This window comes from Nicotiana tomentosiformis, chromosome 6 (assembly GCF_000390325.3).
Source record: "Nicotiana tomentosiformis chromosome 6, ASM39032v3, whole genome shotgun sequence".
NCBI lineage: Eukaryota > Viridiplantae > Streptophyta > Magnoliopsida > Solanales > Solanaceae > Nicotiana > Nicotiana tomentosiformis.
In genome coordinates this window covers 34,583,529-34,601,930 of record NC_090817.1, presented here as the reverse complement: position 1 = coordinate 34,601,930, position 18,402 = coordinate 34,583,529, and the positions used below count along the sequence as shown (strand labels likewise).

General features: G+C 36.5%; 2 protein-coding genes across 2 annotated transcripts; both read left to right on the top strand.

Annotated features, from left to right (window-relative positions):
- Positions 1–8,485: 8,485 nt before the first annotated feature.
- Positions 8,486–14,338, top strand: LOC104090213 (uncharacterized). Its single transcript, XM_070178439.1, has 5 exons — positions 8,486–8,517; positions 8,575–8,696; positions 12,580–12,677; positions 12,791–13,391; positions 13,635–14,338. Exons 1-5 carry the CDS (start codon positions 8,486–8,488, stop codon positions 14,336–14,338), a joined length of 1,557 nt encoding a protein of 518 aa, XP_070034540.1.
- A 56-nt stretch (positions 14,339–14,394) lies between these two features.
- Positions 14,395–15,204, top strand: LOC138893777 (uncharacterized). The gene has a single exon (XM_070178438.1). It carries the CDS (start codon positions 14,395–14,397, stop codon positions 15,202–15,204), a length of 810 nt encoding a protein of 269 aa, XP_070034539.1.
- Positions 15,205–18,402: the final 3,198 nt, after the last annotated feature.

The window sequence follows — 18,402 nt, the reverse complement described above, 5'->3', positions numbered from 1 at the left end:
AAAATTTGCGGTGAAGACCTTTAAAATTTGCAGCGGAAAACCATAAAAGTTCGCGATGAAAACCTTTAAAATTTGCGGTGGAAAACCATAAAAGTTCGCGATGAAAACCTTTAAAATTTGTGGCGAAGATCCTTAAAAGTTCGCATAAAGATCCTTAAAAGCTCGTGGTCAAGATCTCTAAAAGTGCACAGTAAAGACCTTTAAAAGTTCACGGTGACGACCTTTAAAAGCATGCGATGAAGACCCTTAAAAGCTCGCGCAAAGATCCTTATAAGTTAGTGGTCAAGATATTTAAAAGTGCACAGTGAAAACCTTTAAAATTCGTGGCGAAGATCCATAAAAGTTCGTGGTAGAAATCTTTAAAAGTCGGCAGTGGGGACTCTTTAAAGTTCGCCACAAGCACCTTTAAAAGTTCGAAACATACGCCTTTTAAAAGTTCAGAACGAAAACCTTAAAAACCCGAATGCCATTTTAAAGTTCGAGACGAACACCTTTAAAAGTTCGCAACGAAAATCTTTAAAATTTCGAATGCCTTTAAAAAGTTCGAGACGAACACCTTTAAAAGTTCGCAACGAAAATCTTTAAAACTTCAAATGCCTTTAAAAGTTTGAGACGAACAACTTTAAAAGTCCGCAACGAAAAACTTAAAAAAAGCACCTTCATAATTGTCCCTGACTACATTTTAAAACCAACTTTATATTGCACCACGCTACCAATTTCAGATTTGCGCAGTCTCATCAAAATATTCATATCTTGGTGTAGAAATATCGAAATTACAAACCGTTTGATTTCTTGGAAACTAGACTTCAAAATCTAAAACATGTCCAAAACGTGGGAGGATAGTTTCAGATAATATTTTGAAGTCAACTTAAAATTCCGACATGGTGACAATTTCAAACTTGCGCGATTTCACCAAAATTTTTATATCTTGATGTAAGAATGTCGAAATCACAAACCGTTTGATTTTATGAAAACAAGAATTCAAAATCTAAAACATTTCCAAAATGTAGGATTTAATACCTTAAGGATAGTTTCAGATAGTATTTTGAAATCAACATCAGATTTTAATATACCAACAATTTCGAATTAGCGCGACTTCGCCAAAACTTTTATGTTTTGGTATGGAAGCCTCGGGATCACAAGACGTTTTTATTGCTATCAATCGAAATTCCAAAGCTCCATTCTCACAAATATCTTCAGTTCAAGTCTCACTGAATTTGAAACGTTGTGCCCAGGAATCTTTCTTCTTATATTTGTGTTCCCTTTAGACGCCTCTCTTTTCTTCCCTTTTTTTAGGGCAGTGAGCGGATATAAAGACCAACAAACTTGAAGGTTATGCGAACATGAAGACATAGAGAATCCCTAGAATTAAATGAAAATACGTTGTAGCCTCATAAAAGACTGTCATCATTTCATTGAAGACATCAATTTACCATAGTAACTTTCCCCCTTTGAATCAAATGTGATCCAAAGTTTAACAGAAGAATGGTATCTCAGCTCGATTTTCAAGTACTGATTGAATGGATTACATTCCATCGTACTTCATTCGAACAACGATTGGGGCACTATGTATGTTTTGAACTTATGCGACTGAACTCAGAATGAAACTCTAAGCTGCCTACGTACCTCAGTGAAGAGGATCAAGTCATACCGCAGTTTAGAATGGGTGATTTTTTATTTTTTTATTTTTTTATGTCCTAACTTTTGCCTAGGCCGCCTCTTTCGAGGTTTTCAATCTAGCGGACTCTTTTTTTTGGTCGGCCGTACACAGTTTAGACTCATGCGGGCCAGGAGTGTAGGAACGTGCAGTTTAGGCTCATGCATCATGGAGCGTTCGAACATGCAGTTTGGGCTCATGCGTCAAGGAGCTTTGCAACTTCAAGGATAATACTTCTTCAAAAACTTGCCATTAATAAGGCCGATTCTCATGCCATCTGCATCAACTAGCTTGTAAGCCCCACTTGAGTAAGCTTCTTGTACGACATATGGCCCATCCCATTTTGAAGTGAACTTCTCTACAAGTTTATGGGAAGTAATTATGGGTCTTCTTATGGCAAGGACTTGATCTCCTACTTGATAGGATCTTGGGCGAACTCTTTTATTGAAGGCGCGAGACAATCGAGCTTGATAACATTCAAGATTCTGTTGAGCTTCCAATCTTTTCTCATCAAGAGCCTCCAACTCTGCTAATCGAAGTAGAGCATTTTCTTCATCAGTGATGCCTTCTTGAATAGCTAATCGTAATGAAGGTATTTGATGCTCGAGTGGCAAGACGGCTTCAACTCCATAAACGAGTGCATAAGGGGTCGCTTGTGTTGGCATGCGGTGAGTTGTGCTATATGCCCACAGATATTCCTCTATACGGTCATGCCAATCCTGTTTGGATTTGGAGACGACTTTCTTTAACAAGTTGCATAGAGTCTTGTTGAATGCCTCGGCTAGACCATTGGCGTCAGCATTGTACATAGAAGAGTTACGTTGCTTGAAGCCAAAGAGTTCACAAATCTTGTTCATCAACCTATTATCGAACGACTTGCCATTATCCGTTATTATGTAATGAGGAATGCCAAAGCGATAGATAATGTTTACTCGGATGAAACTTGCAACATTTTCCTTTTTTACTTCCTTAAGAGCAACAACTTCAGCCCATTTTGAGAAGTACTCAGTTGCAGCCAAGATGTATAGGTGCCCACCAGAGGACTTTGGCAGTGGTCCAACAACATCCAATCCCTAAGCGTCAAACAACCAGGATGCAATAGTAGGGTGCAACACTTCAGGAGGTTGATGAATAAAATTCGCATGAAATTGACAAGCCTTGCATCTTCGAGCGTAGTCCAAGCAATCTTTTACCATCGTTGTCCAATAATATCCCATACTTTTTATATGGAGGTGAAGCTTTGGTCCAGACTGGTGTGACCCACATACCCCAAAATGTGCCATTTGCAAAGCTTGGAGTGCTTATTTTTACCCTAAGCATCGCAAGAGTACTCCCTCGAATGACCTTCTATATAGAGTATCTTTGTAGTAAAAGAAGCGAGGTGCACGACGACGGATTTTGGTCCTTCTCCTCAGTTTTTCTGGAAGTATCCCATAGCATAAGTAGTCGATAATAGGTTGTCGCTATTCTTCTTTCTCAACTTCAGAAACAACGACAATATGCTTGAGTTCATTTTCTTCACCTTCAGCCTCATTTGGCGGCGGTACTACCCATTTTTGGCAGACAGTAACTTGCGCTTGATCAGGCAGGGTTAACGATGAAGCTAGGGCATCTAAAGTATCAGCCTTCTTATTTTCTTTCCTTGGCACATGCTGAATAGTCACATCACCGAGCCATCCCATTAATTTTTTAGCATAATCATGATATGGGCGTAGTTCAGGTTTCTTGACCTCGTAACTACCTAGAAGCTGATTGACAACTAACTGAGAGTCACCAAAGATTGCAATTGCAACCGCTTCATTTCGACAGCCATTTCAAGCCCAAGTATTAGTGCTTGATACTCAGCAACGTTGTTAGAGCAGAGTTGCTTCAACGTAAAAGAGTAGGGCAGAACTTCACCTTGACAAGTGATAAATACTACACCAGCACCAGCTCCTCTACGATGTGTAGCACCATCAAAGTACATCTTCCATGGAGGTTGAACTTCAATGATTATTGTGTCCTCATTAGGCAGTTCATCAGTTAGCTCCCAATTATCAGGTATAGGGTGATCTGCCAAGAAGTATGCCAACGCTTGTCCTTTTATAGCCTTTTGAGGGATGTATAAAATCTCGAATTGTTGAAATTGGAGATACCATCTAGCTAGTCGATCACTAAGAACAGGTTTTGACATCACGAACTTGATGGGATTTGCTTTAGAAACAAGACGAAGAACATGAGCTTGAAAGTAGTGCTTCAACTTTTGAATTGAGAAGACTAGCGCCAAATACAACTTTTCAATTGGCGAATAATTCAGCTCGTTTGGTGTCATCATCCTGCTCAAGTAGTAAAGAGAGTTTTCTTTCCCCTCACTATTTTCTTGGGCCAACAACACTCCAATAGACCTTTCTTGTGCTGAAATATATAGTATCAACGGCTTTCCAAGTATAGGGGCTGCTAAAATCGGAGGCTTCATTAAGTAGGATTTAATGCTCTCAAAGGCATTGCTACACGCTTGGTCCCATTTGAAAGGGACACCTTTCTTCATAAGGCGACTGAATGGTTGTCACCTCCCAGCTAGGTTTGAGATGAATCTCCTAAGGTATGCTAACTTTCCTTGCAGACTTTTCAATTCGTGAATATCCCGAGGTTCAGGCATTTTAAAGATTGCATCTACTTTTGCTTGATCAATTTTTATCCCTCGATGTCGGATAATGAAACCAAGGAACTTTTCGGAAGTAACTCCAAAGGCGCATTTCAATGGATTCATCCTAAGTTGGTATCTCCGGGGCAACTCAAACACCATTCTCCAGCCTTTCAAGTGGTCGCCCCTCTTTCTTGATTTTACCACCAATTCGTCCACATAACATTCGACATTTTTGTGGAGAAGGTCGTCAAAAATACTCTGCATAGCCCTTTGATAAGTAGCACCAGCGTTCTTCAAGCCAAAAGGCATTACCCTATAGCAATAAATACTTTTGGGGGTGCGGAATGCAGTAAGCTCTTCATCTTTTGGTGCTATGCGAATTTGGTTATAGCCCGATGAACCGTCCATGAAAGACATTGCCTCGTAACCAGCAGTAGCATCGATCATCAGCTCTGGAATAGGTATCAGGAATTCATCTTTGGGACACACATTGTTGAGATCCCTGAAGTCAACGCATGCTCGAATCTGGCCATTTTTCTTCCTTACAGGGACAATACTTAAAACCCATGTTGGGTATTTAACTTCACGAATAAAGCTAGCTTCGATGAGTTTGTTAACTTCGGTTTCGATCAGGGGAACCAAGTCTGGCCTAAAGCGCCTTTGAGCTTGCTTAACAGGACGAGCGCCATTCTTGACTGCAAGGTGATGGACTGTTACTTTCGGGTCCAAGCCAGGCATCTCTTTGTAGCTCCAAGCAAAGACATCCCTGAACTCCTTGAGTAACTCAATATAAGTGCTTTCTTCATCAACTTCTAGTAAAGCACTTAGGTAGGTGGGTCTTGGTTCTTCATCGATGCTAAGGTTAACTTCTTAAGGCATCAACTGTAGTTTTCACTCCTTCTTAAAGTTCAGGCGGATCATCTTCCGCATCTTCATCTTCTTGAGAGTCCCCATCGCTGAAGGATATATGATAACACGGTGAAACATCCTCCAATTCTGCATTATTCTCCATTGAAGATGGAACACCATTCTCGCCTTGTACAGTAACATGATATGAAGAACTCACACTTTTTTCATCTTCGCCACGTTCCTTATTGTAGACCACAGTATATGGCTTTACCTTCAGTAATTATTTGCATGAAACCATAAGTTTTGTTTGTCGCCTCATTCTAGAAGGAACCAAACTTTAGAAATCCTTAGAGAACTTCTGGATTTTGGGCAAAGCGGGTGTTCTTATGCTTTGAAAATTTCTATGGAACTTGTTCCCCTTCTTTAATGGACCCAATCTCTCAAACACGGAAGTCCTCACAGTTGATTTTCCAAGTCGATCAAAGACAGAAGGCTTGTTAGATGCGGCAGATTCGTCTTCTACAATGATATAATTGCTGCTCGCCCTTCTTATGGAGATGCGCACTCGTGACCGTTGCTTATATCCCAAACCTTCACGTGGTTGCCTCGTCGCATCTTCTGATGGGAGCTTCCCTAACTTTGACGGCTCATTGGGATTGTACCCAGCTTTTGAAAATAGCCCGTAAGCATTAGGATCAAAACCTTCATCTGTTCGCTTTGTAGGGAGTGCCATATTCTGCAAATGATTTTGGGCTACAAACCCTGCAAGTGGAATTGAGGACAATTTTACTGCCTCAATTCGTTTTATCGGAAGAGTTAACTCCTTTAGCATGTTAGTTTGTAGATTAGATGATTCGCCTTCATCTTTCTTTCTTTTAGGGACATATTGGAGTGCAGGACTTACTTTCTTGCCATAAGACGCAATATCCCCTCTATGAGATTTATTTGCGTTGAGTTGTACCTCCTCAGTAATAGCTTTGGCTCTACCAGCAATCACTTCAGCTCTTTTAGTTGTGGCCTCGCCATTCTTGCTTTTCATGCCATGATCAGCTTTTAGCTCCTTCACAATGTGATTCTTCAAATAAAACTTTGCATCAGTGAAGTGTGACTCAGCCTCGGTGAATGGCTCGTCATAAGCAATTATTTTCATCTCGACTTCACCTTTGTAGTATTTCAAACATTAATGGTAGGTAGATGGAACCACTTTATTCTCATGTATCCAAGGCCTTCCAAGCAAGACGTTATATGAAGTCTTTGCATCGATCACATGCAGCCATGCACTTGATTTTATACCTTCAATGGTGATTCCCAACCTGATCGCACCTATGGCTCTTTGCCTCCCTTGGTTGAATCTTTGAATCATCACATGACTTTCTAAGAGTTCATTCATGGGAATACCAAGTTCTTTCATAGTGCGAATTGGCAAAATGTTCACTGAGGATCCTCCATCAACCAAAATTCGATTTACCCTTTCATCACGCATATAGCCAACCGAGTACAATGGGCGGTTATGAAGAGTGTCACCTAGCAGAAGATCGTCATTTGTGAACGTAACTTTTTCCTCACAAGCATTAACTTCTTGAGGAGTGGACTCGATGAGCTTTTCCGAAGATGGTGCCAACGGTAGGTCATCACTCTTTTCTTTCCCTTCGTCAGCATGGCAACAAGAGGCATCGATACCCCCATGGGAAATCTTCATGCGAAACCAATTTGGTAAAAACTCCTCCAAGGTCATTGGATTTCGTGGCTTTTGAGAGTGGTGCACCTCCACTTTTGCTTTCTTTAAGTGCTTAATCGGATTCCATCTCCTTGGTCTTTTTACCATTATTTTCCTTGTTGGTTGTTCTACTGATTCTTTTCGTGGGCTCCTTCTGTGGTGCCTACGATGAGTCACCAACGTCCAACCTTCATCATCATCAGGTTGATTGACTTCAGCTTTGTTGTTCTCCAGTAATTCTTCATCTTTACTTTCTTTAAAATCACATAATTCATCCGGTCTGAATGAGCCAAAGGTGATAGAGACTTGGTTTGCGCTTGCTTTCTCATCTTCAAGCACGATCTTCTTTTCACGAGCCAAGTCCATAACTTTGTCCTTGAAGACAAAGCACTTCTCCAGAGGGTGGCTCACAAGTCGATGGTATTTGCAGTAATTTGGATCATTTATTTTCTCAGCTTCATTTGGTCGCTTCATCTCCGGAATCTCAATGAGATTTAACTCGAGGAGTTCTTCAAAAATAGCTGGCTCACATTAGAATCCAGAAATGGGTACTATTTCTCTTGCATTTATTTTAGAGTCAACTTTCCACTTGGCTTATCTTGAAAAGAAGTGGATTTTATACTCTGGTTCTTGCTCACCTTCGTCGAGAACTTTACTGGTGACGTGTTGACATTCATAGCTTCTTTGCTTTCAGGCTTGGGTACGAACTTGCCCCACTTCATGACTTCTTGCTTGTCGTTCCCCTTGCGAGGTTCATAGATGGGCAGCCTTTCATTTCCAGCAGAGGCCATGCTCAATTCCATGTCATGGGGCACGAGTTGCAAGTTCTTCAAATGTGCTAGGCTTGATACCTTGCAAGATGTAGCGCAATCCCCAATGCATGCCTTGGATGCACATCTCTATGCCTGAAGATTCACTAAGCCTGTCTTTGCAGTTGAGGCTTGCATTCCTCCAACGATTGATAAAGTCGATAACTGGTTCACCCTTTTGTTAACGATTATTTGTAAGTTCTATCATACTCACAGTACGTCTCGTGCTGTAAAAGCGATTGAGGAATTCTTGCTCTAGTTGATCCCAGCTATCAACAGATCCAGCCTCGAGGTCTGTATACTAATCAAAAGCATTTCCTTTTAATGAGCAGACAAATTGCTTGATGAGGTAATCTCCATAAGTCCTAACATTGTTGCATGTCTCAACGAAGTGTGCCACATGTTGCTTTGGATTTCCTTTGCTATCAAATTGTTGAAATTTTGGAGGTTGATAGCCAGCAGGCATCTTCAACATATCGATCCTTGAAGTGTATGGCTTTGCGTAGGTAAAGGAGGACCTGGAAGCGACTTCATATTTGTTTTTTATAGTCCCTTCAATGAACTCCTTTAGTTGATTGATTGGAATCATCCCTTCCGAAGAGACTGGAATTTCCTTAGTGGATGCAACTTGTCGTAGGGGAGGATCAATCTCTTGAACTTCTGGGAGTTTGCCAGGTGCATGTGTGGATTCTTCTTCCATCAAGATTCCCACCCTATCTGTTAGCTTGTCGATTCTAGCATCTTGATTTTGCATGCACTTGGTCAAGCCAGCGATTGCTTCCGTTAAGTTTGCCAACTGCTCCTTCACAGATGAAGTGTTTGTCACCATGGCTTGCATGATTGTCGTGGATGATGGAGAGTAGCATGGATTTTCACACAGATTGATCCTTGATTGGCTCACTCTATGTGGTGTAAGTGGGGAGGATCCATCACTTGAAGCATCACCATCTTCCTTCACAACAGAGTGCTTGGATCCGGAGAGGTCGAACAGAGAAAGAGTTTTCTTGATCTTTTCAGCAACATCACTTCCTCCTTCGGGTGCGTTTGTGAAAGATCTTGCTCCTTTTGAGGATGAAGATCCAAAAACAGGGGTTGATGCGGATAGCACTTGGGGTGCTTGTTGTCCTAACGAGTTTGCTTTGCTCCTCGTAACTGGTCCAAAGCTTCCAAAAGTAACATCGAGGATGCTTTCCACATCAGCATAGAACCTGGAATTAGCAGCCTTGGTGGAAGTTGAACTGAAGTTGATTTTCTTTGAAGCCATTTCAATGTTCTTGAACTTTGGTGATTGAAAAGTTGAGATGAGAGGTAGAGATTGTCCCACTGGGCGTACCAGAATTTGTAGACAATAAATTTGCGTCAGGAAAATAAAATTAGGCCGAAAAATATTGCAACAATCGTAGTATTTTATTTCAAATATTTGAGTATTACAATCTCTATGAATCCTCTGATTCTTCTTTTCAACAGTAAATAAAAGAGCCTTTGAGCTTAATCTTGAATTTTAATTTATTTTAATCCAAGTGCTTGAGGCCTAATCTTGATCTTGACGTATTTTTAATCCAAGGACTTGCAGCTTGTTCTTGAATCTTCGTCTTGATCTTTTAATCCGTAGAACACGTGAATGCTTGTAGCTTTTAGAGAAATCTGCAGCGTTTGATCCATGAGCTCCCTCTTGCTTCTTGTTATAACTTCTGGTCCCCTTTCTGGGTTATGAAGACCCTTATTTATAGTTGTGGAAGGGAGAAGTTGTGATAAGAACAAACTCTTTCCGACCAATCAGATTGAGGAGTGACAAGGCCGCATTTGATTGGCCAGAACATGTCACTTGCATATGTGGCGCGATTTCATTGGCCTTTTAATGTGACTTGGCATGCCTTGTCATTTTGACACGTGACATGATCATATTGGCTCTTTCGTTTGACTTGGCGTGCCACGTCATTTGACATGTGGCACCAAACTGGGCCTCTAGGAAGATGACATCTTGGGCTCATCACTTTAGCCCAATTAAATGGGCTAGCCTAATGGATTAAGACTTATTTATTTAATCCATAAAAATGGGACATATACAATTAATCCACTTATATTAGCCCAATAAATTTATTTGAACTAATATATCTTGAATTTCAAATAGAGTCCAAATTATTTTATGAACTTAACTTTAATAAAATTTATATGTCTACATATACATACAACTCATATAATTTGAATGTGTATCACTATTTTAATCTTATTGCATTATTTTATTATCCGATAACTTCAAGTACTCACACGTCCCAAAAGAACAACAGGTTTTAAAGTAAAAAGTTAAACCATTTAATTTTCTGCCTCCATATAGACATCAATTTTTGGAATCTTTTAAAATAAAATTAAGGGAGATTTGCAGATATATAAAGCCCAACATACTGTATTGCAGTTACGTAATTAAGTTTTTCACTTTTCATCTGCATAGCCAACATTTGTTTTGCAACAAATCTTGGTTTAAAAATTTTCTTAGAGCTTTACAGGGGAGAACCAAACACTGTAGGGATGGCAATTTTTAGCCCTACTAAAATTTTGCCCCATTTAGATCATGCCGCGTTTAGCCCTAAACTAAGTATTTCTTTTATTTTTATCCACTTAATATTATATCCAGCTTCTTTTTTTACTTTTGTAATTTTCCAATTTGTGTTGTTATTGATTGTTATTTTAATTAGATTTCTTTGCAAGAATTTGATGACGTAAAAGCGCTAGTTGAACATGGATTAAATACTCAGTTTTATTTTAATATTTAGCTCATAATCAAAGTACGATAAGCAAAATGGATTAATCTCATCTTCAAATATCCAAGTAGATCAATATTTTGGGAAAAAAATATTGGCTATATGACAACTTGTATACTCTCTGTTCTTTTCCATATCAATTCATTTTTATGGACTTTAGTAGAATCAAAGTTTATTATATGCAAGAATTGTTTTAGAACCTTCTAAATAGTACGTGAACTCACTTAAGACTCTTGAGTAATTCTACGTTGTACAATACAATAATAGATTTGCAACAATGGTAAAATTGAACAACTTTATTTGATTCAAACATTTAAATTGCTTTGAAGAAATATCCAATTTAAAATATTCTGACACAAGATCCGTTTGGGAGCTTCTGATGAAAGAACCATTTGGGAGCTCATGGAAACAAGCTATAAATCCTTTTTTTTTTTCTCTTAGAGAAAACCTTATTTTTGAATAAAATTAGTAAATTTGTCCGCGCTTCGCGCGGTCATAAAAAGAGCTAATTTTTTTCTATAATATTTGAGTATTTAAAAAAATTTAGTCCTTAAGTCCAAATATGGAATATATTTCAAGTTTTAATTCTTTTTATAACTTGTTTCTCTAATTTTAATCACTTGAGATTATTTTACTTTTTCCAAATCTTCCTTTTCTTTCTTCCTCTGTAACTTCCCAGTAATGAAAGTAACTAAAGAGACTTAAAAGCACAAAAATAGTATGCAAGTAAAGAGACTAAAAGCACTAATGAGCGGATACAGGGAATTGATTGGCGATATAATTTAATTTATTCATTTTTCAATGCAAAAAATTTTGAATGAATCGTCTTGTCATGTATGTAGGATTGCATTATATATCATGAGCTGAAGAAATGTTCAGATGCAAAAACTTAACCACCTTTTCTCTCAGCACCCAACTATATATGTATTCCAGCAATTACCATAAATTGGAGGATCAACACAGGCATGAGAAATTAATGTGCCAGAAGAATAAGGCTTTGATGGCTTGCTTCCCAGTTATAGTGAATACAAGACAATTTCATAAAGATAACTGTTGAAGATGAATACACTTGGCGAACATGTAGTATCTCTCTTCGTTCGATTATCTAATCATGAACGAAAAAGAAATGGAATTCTTATAACGTAAAACATACCTTAACTCCTAATTCTGATCAACTCAAGACTTTTGTCACACTACACATGAGTCCAAAAGTCTCGCGAAGTAGGCCAAAAGTTGTATGATTAATTCATTCCATACGAAAATTTTTTAGATCAAATATAATTCTCGCAAAGTAGGCCAAAAGTTAAGCTACTGTCGTTCCTGAATCCCAATAGATGTGTTCAATCTCGCAGGAGAACAGCAAAATCCTTTGGATGTTTGGCTCACCATAACTAATACATTACCTAAGTATTATTTTGTACTTGAAAGCAGGGGCGGAGCTACAGTAGAGGGTGCAGGTTCGGGCGCACCCAGTGACTTTTTCTGAAACCCTATATTTGTATTGAAAATTTTACTGTTTCTATATAAATATATCATGCCGAACTCAGTAACAAAAGAGGTTTGGGTTCAATGGTAAGAGTTCTTGGTTCGCGCAGAGAACACGTGGGTTCGAATCCCGCTCGAAGCAGTGTGCTTATTTTGTTGTTTTTTACAAAAACAAATATCAGAAAGCACAATTGTTTTTTTACAAAAAAAATATCAGAAAATACAAACTAAGGACAATGTAATTCTCGAACAACTACAAAAAGAATTTCAGAAAGCACAAACTATAATTCTCAAACAACTCCAAAGGACACTTTTTGACTTACTTTAGACTAAAATTTATTCTTTTTAATACATAAAACATAAAGCATTTTTTCTTTCTAATAAACAATTCATTTTAAACAAAAACAGCCAACACACCTTTTGTCTTTCTAATTCCCAAATCAAAAAAGCTAGATTTCTTTGCCTCTGTCAGTCTTTTGATGATTTGATCGCTGCTACAACCCTCTGCCGGAGTCGGATACCCTCAAACTCTCGTTGTGTATGCTCTTACTCTCTTAGAAGTTAGACCCTTCTTTCTTCTTCAATTCCTCTTTCCTGATTTTTTCTCTTCATGTTTTCCTCTTATATTTTATATTTGACAATTTATACAAAATCTGATTTTTAATCTTTGATTCTAGGGTTGTCCCACATTTTGAACTTCATTCTCTTTGTCAATTTGTGCTTTTATACTTTTCAAAAGTTCAAACTTGGATTCTCCGACAAATCGACACACAAGGTATGTGGTCCTACTTTCTTGTTTTTAGTTTCTTAGTGAGACCAACTTTTGGGTGTAATTTTGTTTTGTATTTTTTAGGGTCTTGAAGTGTAATTTTATTTTGTAATTTTTAGGGTCTTCTAGCAAAAGTCGATATGATCACGAGTTTTTACAAAACTCAAGCTTTTGCATCTTCTTCTAGCTCTCCTTTGTCAAGTTCTCTATGTCCAGTTATTAGTAACAATATTAATCTTTCCCAAGCATCGGATAAAGTGTTGGATTATGAGTCCGATCCTGCTGAAAGAAAACCAATTTCAGCATATCCACCTAATTTACGTGACAGAGTAAGGAGAAATTATATACAAAATGGACCTTGTCAACCTCGTGGTTTTGTCTTTCCAAAAAGAGATTTTGGAGTAATAATGCGTCAGTTTAATCCTGAATGGTTTAAAACTTCATGTTCTCAATGGTTAGAATATAGCATTAAACAAGATGCAACATTTTGTTTATGTTGTTACTTGTTTAAAAATGAGATTGGAGGATATGAGAAAAAAGTAGGTGATGCTTTCACAACAAATGGTTTTAGAGGTTGGAATAAAGGTTTAGAAAGGCTTAAATCACATGTGGGTGACGTGAATAGTGTTCATAATCGATATTTCAAGATGATGCTAGATTTAATGAATCAAGCACAATCTATTCTAACATCTTTGGACAAACAATCTGAGAAAATTAAAAGTGAACATCGAGTTCGTTTGAATGCTTCAATTGATGTGATAAGGTATCTTTTGAAAGAAAGAATGCCTTTTTGGGGCCATGATGAGAGTGTAACTTCTACAAGAAAAGGCCATTTTTTTAGATCTTTTAAAATGGTATGCAGATAGGAAGGAAGATGTAAAAAATGTGGTATTAGAAAAAGCTCCAAAAATAACACCATGACTTCTCCTGATATTTAAAAAGATATTGTGAATTCTTGTGCAGAAGAAACGGTGAAAGCAATTATTGAAGACTTGAATGGGAATTTTTTTGGGATATTAGTTGATGAGTCTAAAGATGTCTCTCATAAGGAACACATGGCTCTTGTTCTGCGCTATGTCAATAAAGAGGGTGAACTTATTGAGCGATTCCTTGGTCTTGTTCATGTTAAAGATACAACTGCACATGCATTACAAAAAACAATAAATTCTTTGCTTTTACAACATTCATTGAGTTCATCTTTAATACGGGGACAAGGGTATGATAGAGCTAGTAACATGCAAGGAGAAATTAATGGTCTTAAAGCTTTGATTCTGAAAGATAATCCTTCGGCATATTGCGTACATTGCTTTGCTCATCAATTGCAATTGACTCTTGTAGCTGTTGCAAAGAAACACCATGATATAAATAATTTTTTTGACATTCTTGCTAATGTTCTGAATGTTGTTGGAGGTTTTTATAAGTGTAGGGAGATGCTTAGAGATGATCAAGCTGAAAAATTAGATGAGTTATTAGTGCTTGGTGAAGTTCATACAGGAAGTGGATTAAATCAAGCACTTGGGCTTCAAAGACCAGGTGATACCCGTTGGGGATCTCACTTTAAGACATTGCGCAACTTTATATCTTTATTCTCATCAATTATTCATGTACTTGGAGTTCTTGCAAATGAGGGTTCAAATTATCGGAGAAAGCACTGGCAAAAAGTCTAGTAGAAGATATAAGATCTTATGAGTTTGTGTATATATTACATTTGATGTTAAAAATAATGGCAATTACATATGATTTGAATATGGCTCTGCAAAGAAAAGATCAAGATATTGTTAATGCTATGAAACTTGTTCATTTCACAAAGAGGCAATTACAAACAATGAGGGAATCTAAATGGAATTCTTTGTTAGAAGATGTCTCTTCGTTTTGTGATAAGAATGGTATTGTGATCCCAAAAATGGATGAGAAGTATGGTCTTCGAAAGTCGAAGCGTAAAAGCTCAACTGTTACATATTCTCATCATTTGCATGTAGAAGTTTTTTGTGCCGCTATTAATTTGCAACTTTCGAAGCTTAACAATCATTTTAGTGAAGTGAATATTGATCTGCTTTTTGGTATGGCTAGTTTGAGTCCCGATGATTCTTTTGCAAATTATGATAAAAATAAGATTATGAAACTTGCTACATATTATCAAAATGAGTTCACTGCTTCTAATCTTGAAGATCTTAGTTTTGAGCTTGACAACTATATTGACTATGTTCGAGAAATGGACAATGCATTCTCTAACTTGAAAGGGCTTGGCGATCTCTCGAAGACATTGGTTAAAACAAATATTCACAAGATATGGGGACTTGTTTATTTACTTATGAAACTAAGTTTGATATTACCCGTGGCTACTGCAACGGTCGAAAGGGATTTTTCTTCAATGAATTTTATTAAAAATGACTTGCGAAGCAGAATTGGTGATGACTTTTTGAATGATTGTTTAGTTTGTTATATAGAGGATGGAGTATTTGAAAGTGTACCTAATGATGCGATCATTGATCGTTTTCAAAACATGACAAGTCGTCGAGTTCAATTGAAATGATAATGTTTATATTCATATATTGTGTTTGTCTGGTTCGTTACCTTTAATATATATTAGATATCGATACTCATTCTTTAGTCAGCTTGTTATTGTATATTAGTTTTAGATCATCGTCTTTTCTTATAATTTAGAACCCATACACTTTAAATCCTAGCTCCGCCTCTGCTTGAAAGTATACAACATTAAACGGTTAAATAAAGAGTAGAAAGATGAAGAAGGTTAACAATTATTCAATTCAAATTGAGAAAAAGAAGAAGAAAATTTTAATGAAGCAAAAAGAATTTCACCAACATATCTCATATTCCGAGCTCTCCAACTGCCACTCTGCCAGTCACTGTGTGAATGCACCAATGACAAAAGAGCAAACTCAGTTTGCTATAACCCTTACCCAAGAAACAGCAAAATAAGAGAGAGAGAGAGAGAGAGAGAGAGAGAGAGAGAGAGAGAGAGAGAGAGAGAGAGAGAGAGAGAGCTTCTTTTGAATCCTATTGCCAAGTGAATTTCATATCTGCATATATAGCATTAACTTCTTTTTACTTCAACTTCTAATACTTCCTTTTTATCAAATTTTCCAACAGAATGAGGCGGACAATTATCATTCTGGATAACTTATCTAGCCTTTTAAAATAGAATTTTCTCCAAATAACACTTCAATTTATAATATTTTTAAGGCAACATGAATTCTCAAGTGGGAGAGTATGCATACATGATCGTTGTCTATTTATTGACGTCAAAACAGTCATGAGCATCTGGAACCTGAAGGGGCATGTGCCGCAAAATTTATGTCTGGTAATGGTCAAAACTCTTCATTTCTTCAAAAGTAAAACTGCGCAACAAAGAATAATATTAATACTTAAATTTAAGCAATCATATCATTGTTAATAATTCTAGGAATTGAAGAAGAAGGATATTGCAACACAGAATAAGCTGGAGGCATACCCGTAGGGCGGTCTGTTTAGAATATAATTATTGCACTTTGCATGGGTAGATATTAGAGGAGGACAAAAGACAGTGAACGACCGAGAACGGAAGCGTAAATGGAATTGATTACAATGCGACTTTTCAGAAGCAAACGGTTAGTGTTTTACGTTACTAATGCGACCCTTCAGAAGCAAAACTATAGTCTTTTCCCGAATTGGTTTGTTTGTTATGTAGTAGAATGAATAAGAAATTATAGAAAAGGGAGAAAATAGATAAATACCAATGCTGGTCATAGGAAGTGCCACATCACCTTTCTCATTCCCAACTTTTTATATATATATATATATATATATATATATATATATATATATATATATATATATATATATTTTGAACGGCTACCTGCCCTGCCCCATTTGAATTTTCCAAAAATGAAGTTTTGCGCTGCCGCCCCCGCCTTGCGCTATTTAGATGCTCCCCTGCCCTGCCCCATTAAAATTTTGCCCAGCCCCATTTGCCATCCCTAGGGAGAAGGATTTTAAGATTTCTAAATTTCGGATAATGGTTAGGAGAAGAGGAATTGGGGTTTTATAAAAGGATGTGAAATGATTTGTTTTGAGAAAGAAACTAAAAAGGTATTAGACTGAAGAATACTTTTCAAGTAGCGGACCTATAACTTTATGCATCAGATATATGCTAAGTCCTCAGCATCAGTTGACATTAAAATCAATACTAAGTTAACATACAAGGTTTACCTCGCTCCTTTTATTTTGGTTCTTAACGAAACGTTAAAGAAAACATTGCTCGCTACTCTTTATTTTGTTTTGAAGTCGCCTTGTTTTAATTTTGTTTAAACATTTATCCAGATTTTAACAATAGATCTATTTATCTTACAAATTTTACAATTTATTAAAAGTTATTTTAGAAATTTTACAGGAACAAACATCAATTTGATCTATATTAAAATATTAAACTCATAATTTAACTTGCGCTAGCTGTAAATAAAATTAAGATAAGAGAGCTATAAACTAAATTAAATTAATAATTCAATTAAAAAAGTTTCAAAACTATGAAAGGAAACTAATATAAAATAAATAATAAGAAAAAGAAGAAGAAGAAGAAGCAGTAGCAGCTAGGGGTATCAATGGTTCGGTTCGGCCGGTTATTTTATAAAATTTGTACCATATCAATTTTTCGGTTATTCTATTATGTATAACCAAAATTAGACTTTTCGAAACCAACCCAATCATGTCGGTTTCTCTTCGGTATCAGTACGGTTCAGTTATTTTTTAATATTTTTTAAAATATCATGTAAAATTCACCAATAGAAGTAGAATGCTAGCATACGTTCTTTTACAGGACTTAGCAAAACTCTCTAGACATTTTTACTATTTAAAGGGTGATGAATTAAAAAAAAATGAAAGATGGCTTGAGTATAGATCCATCAACTATTCTACAACAACTTAAAAGAAACCAAACAAAGGCAAAAAAAATATAAATCACACGAGTGGAAAGATATTAACCAAGCTGTGACTCAAGAATAAAGTCTATAGAAGATTAAATATTCAAAGAGATAAATCTAAATTATATGAAAGGAAACATATTCAATACATTGTATTTTGCTACTTATTATCGCTAGAATACTTTGTGTCTTGCTAATAAAGATACTTGAAATAACTTAGTTTAAGTAGATGTAGCATAATAAGTTTTAGGAATTAGTATTTTGAGTTTAATTACTTGTTGGCTTGTAATAGTTTTCATAGTTCCAAGTCCCAAAGAAAAATTTAATGTATTATTATTTTTAAACTTACTAGATAAATATATTTTTCACATGTAAAATTTATTCGGTACGGTTCGATATTTTTTCGGTTTATTTTTATAAAATAAAAAACCTACCGTAATTATCAGTGCGGTTATAGATTTATATAAAAACCTACGGTTTTTTAAAAAAAAACCTAAAAATCAATTCGATACAGTACGGTTCGGTCAGTTTAATCTATTTTCGAATATTCATTGACACCCCTAGTAGCGACGATGCACGTCGACAACGAAGAGGCAAGTAAAATGGTTAAAAAATTATATGAAACATTCCATATAAAAAGGTCGTCAAGTTTGGGTAGAATAATATTTGAAGGAAAAATCAAAAACGAAAATCATTATGTATATAACTATACATTTATATAAATTGTATAATTTATGTATATTAGGATCCTTTAAAATATTCACCTCAATAGTTCCATTCTTAAACCAAAAAAAAAAAAAAAAATGAAAAATCAC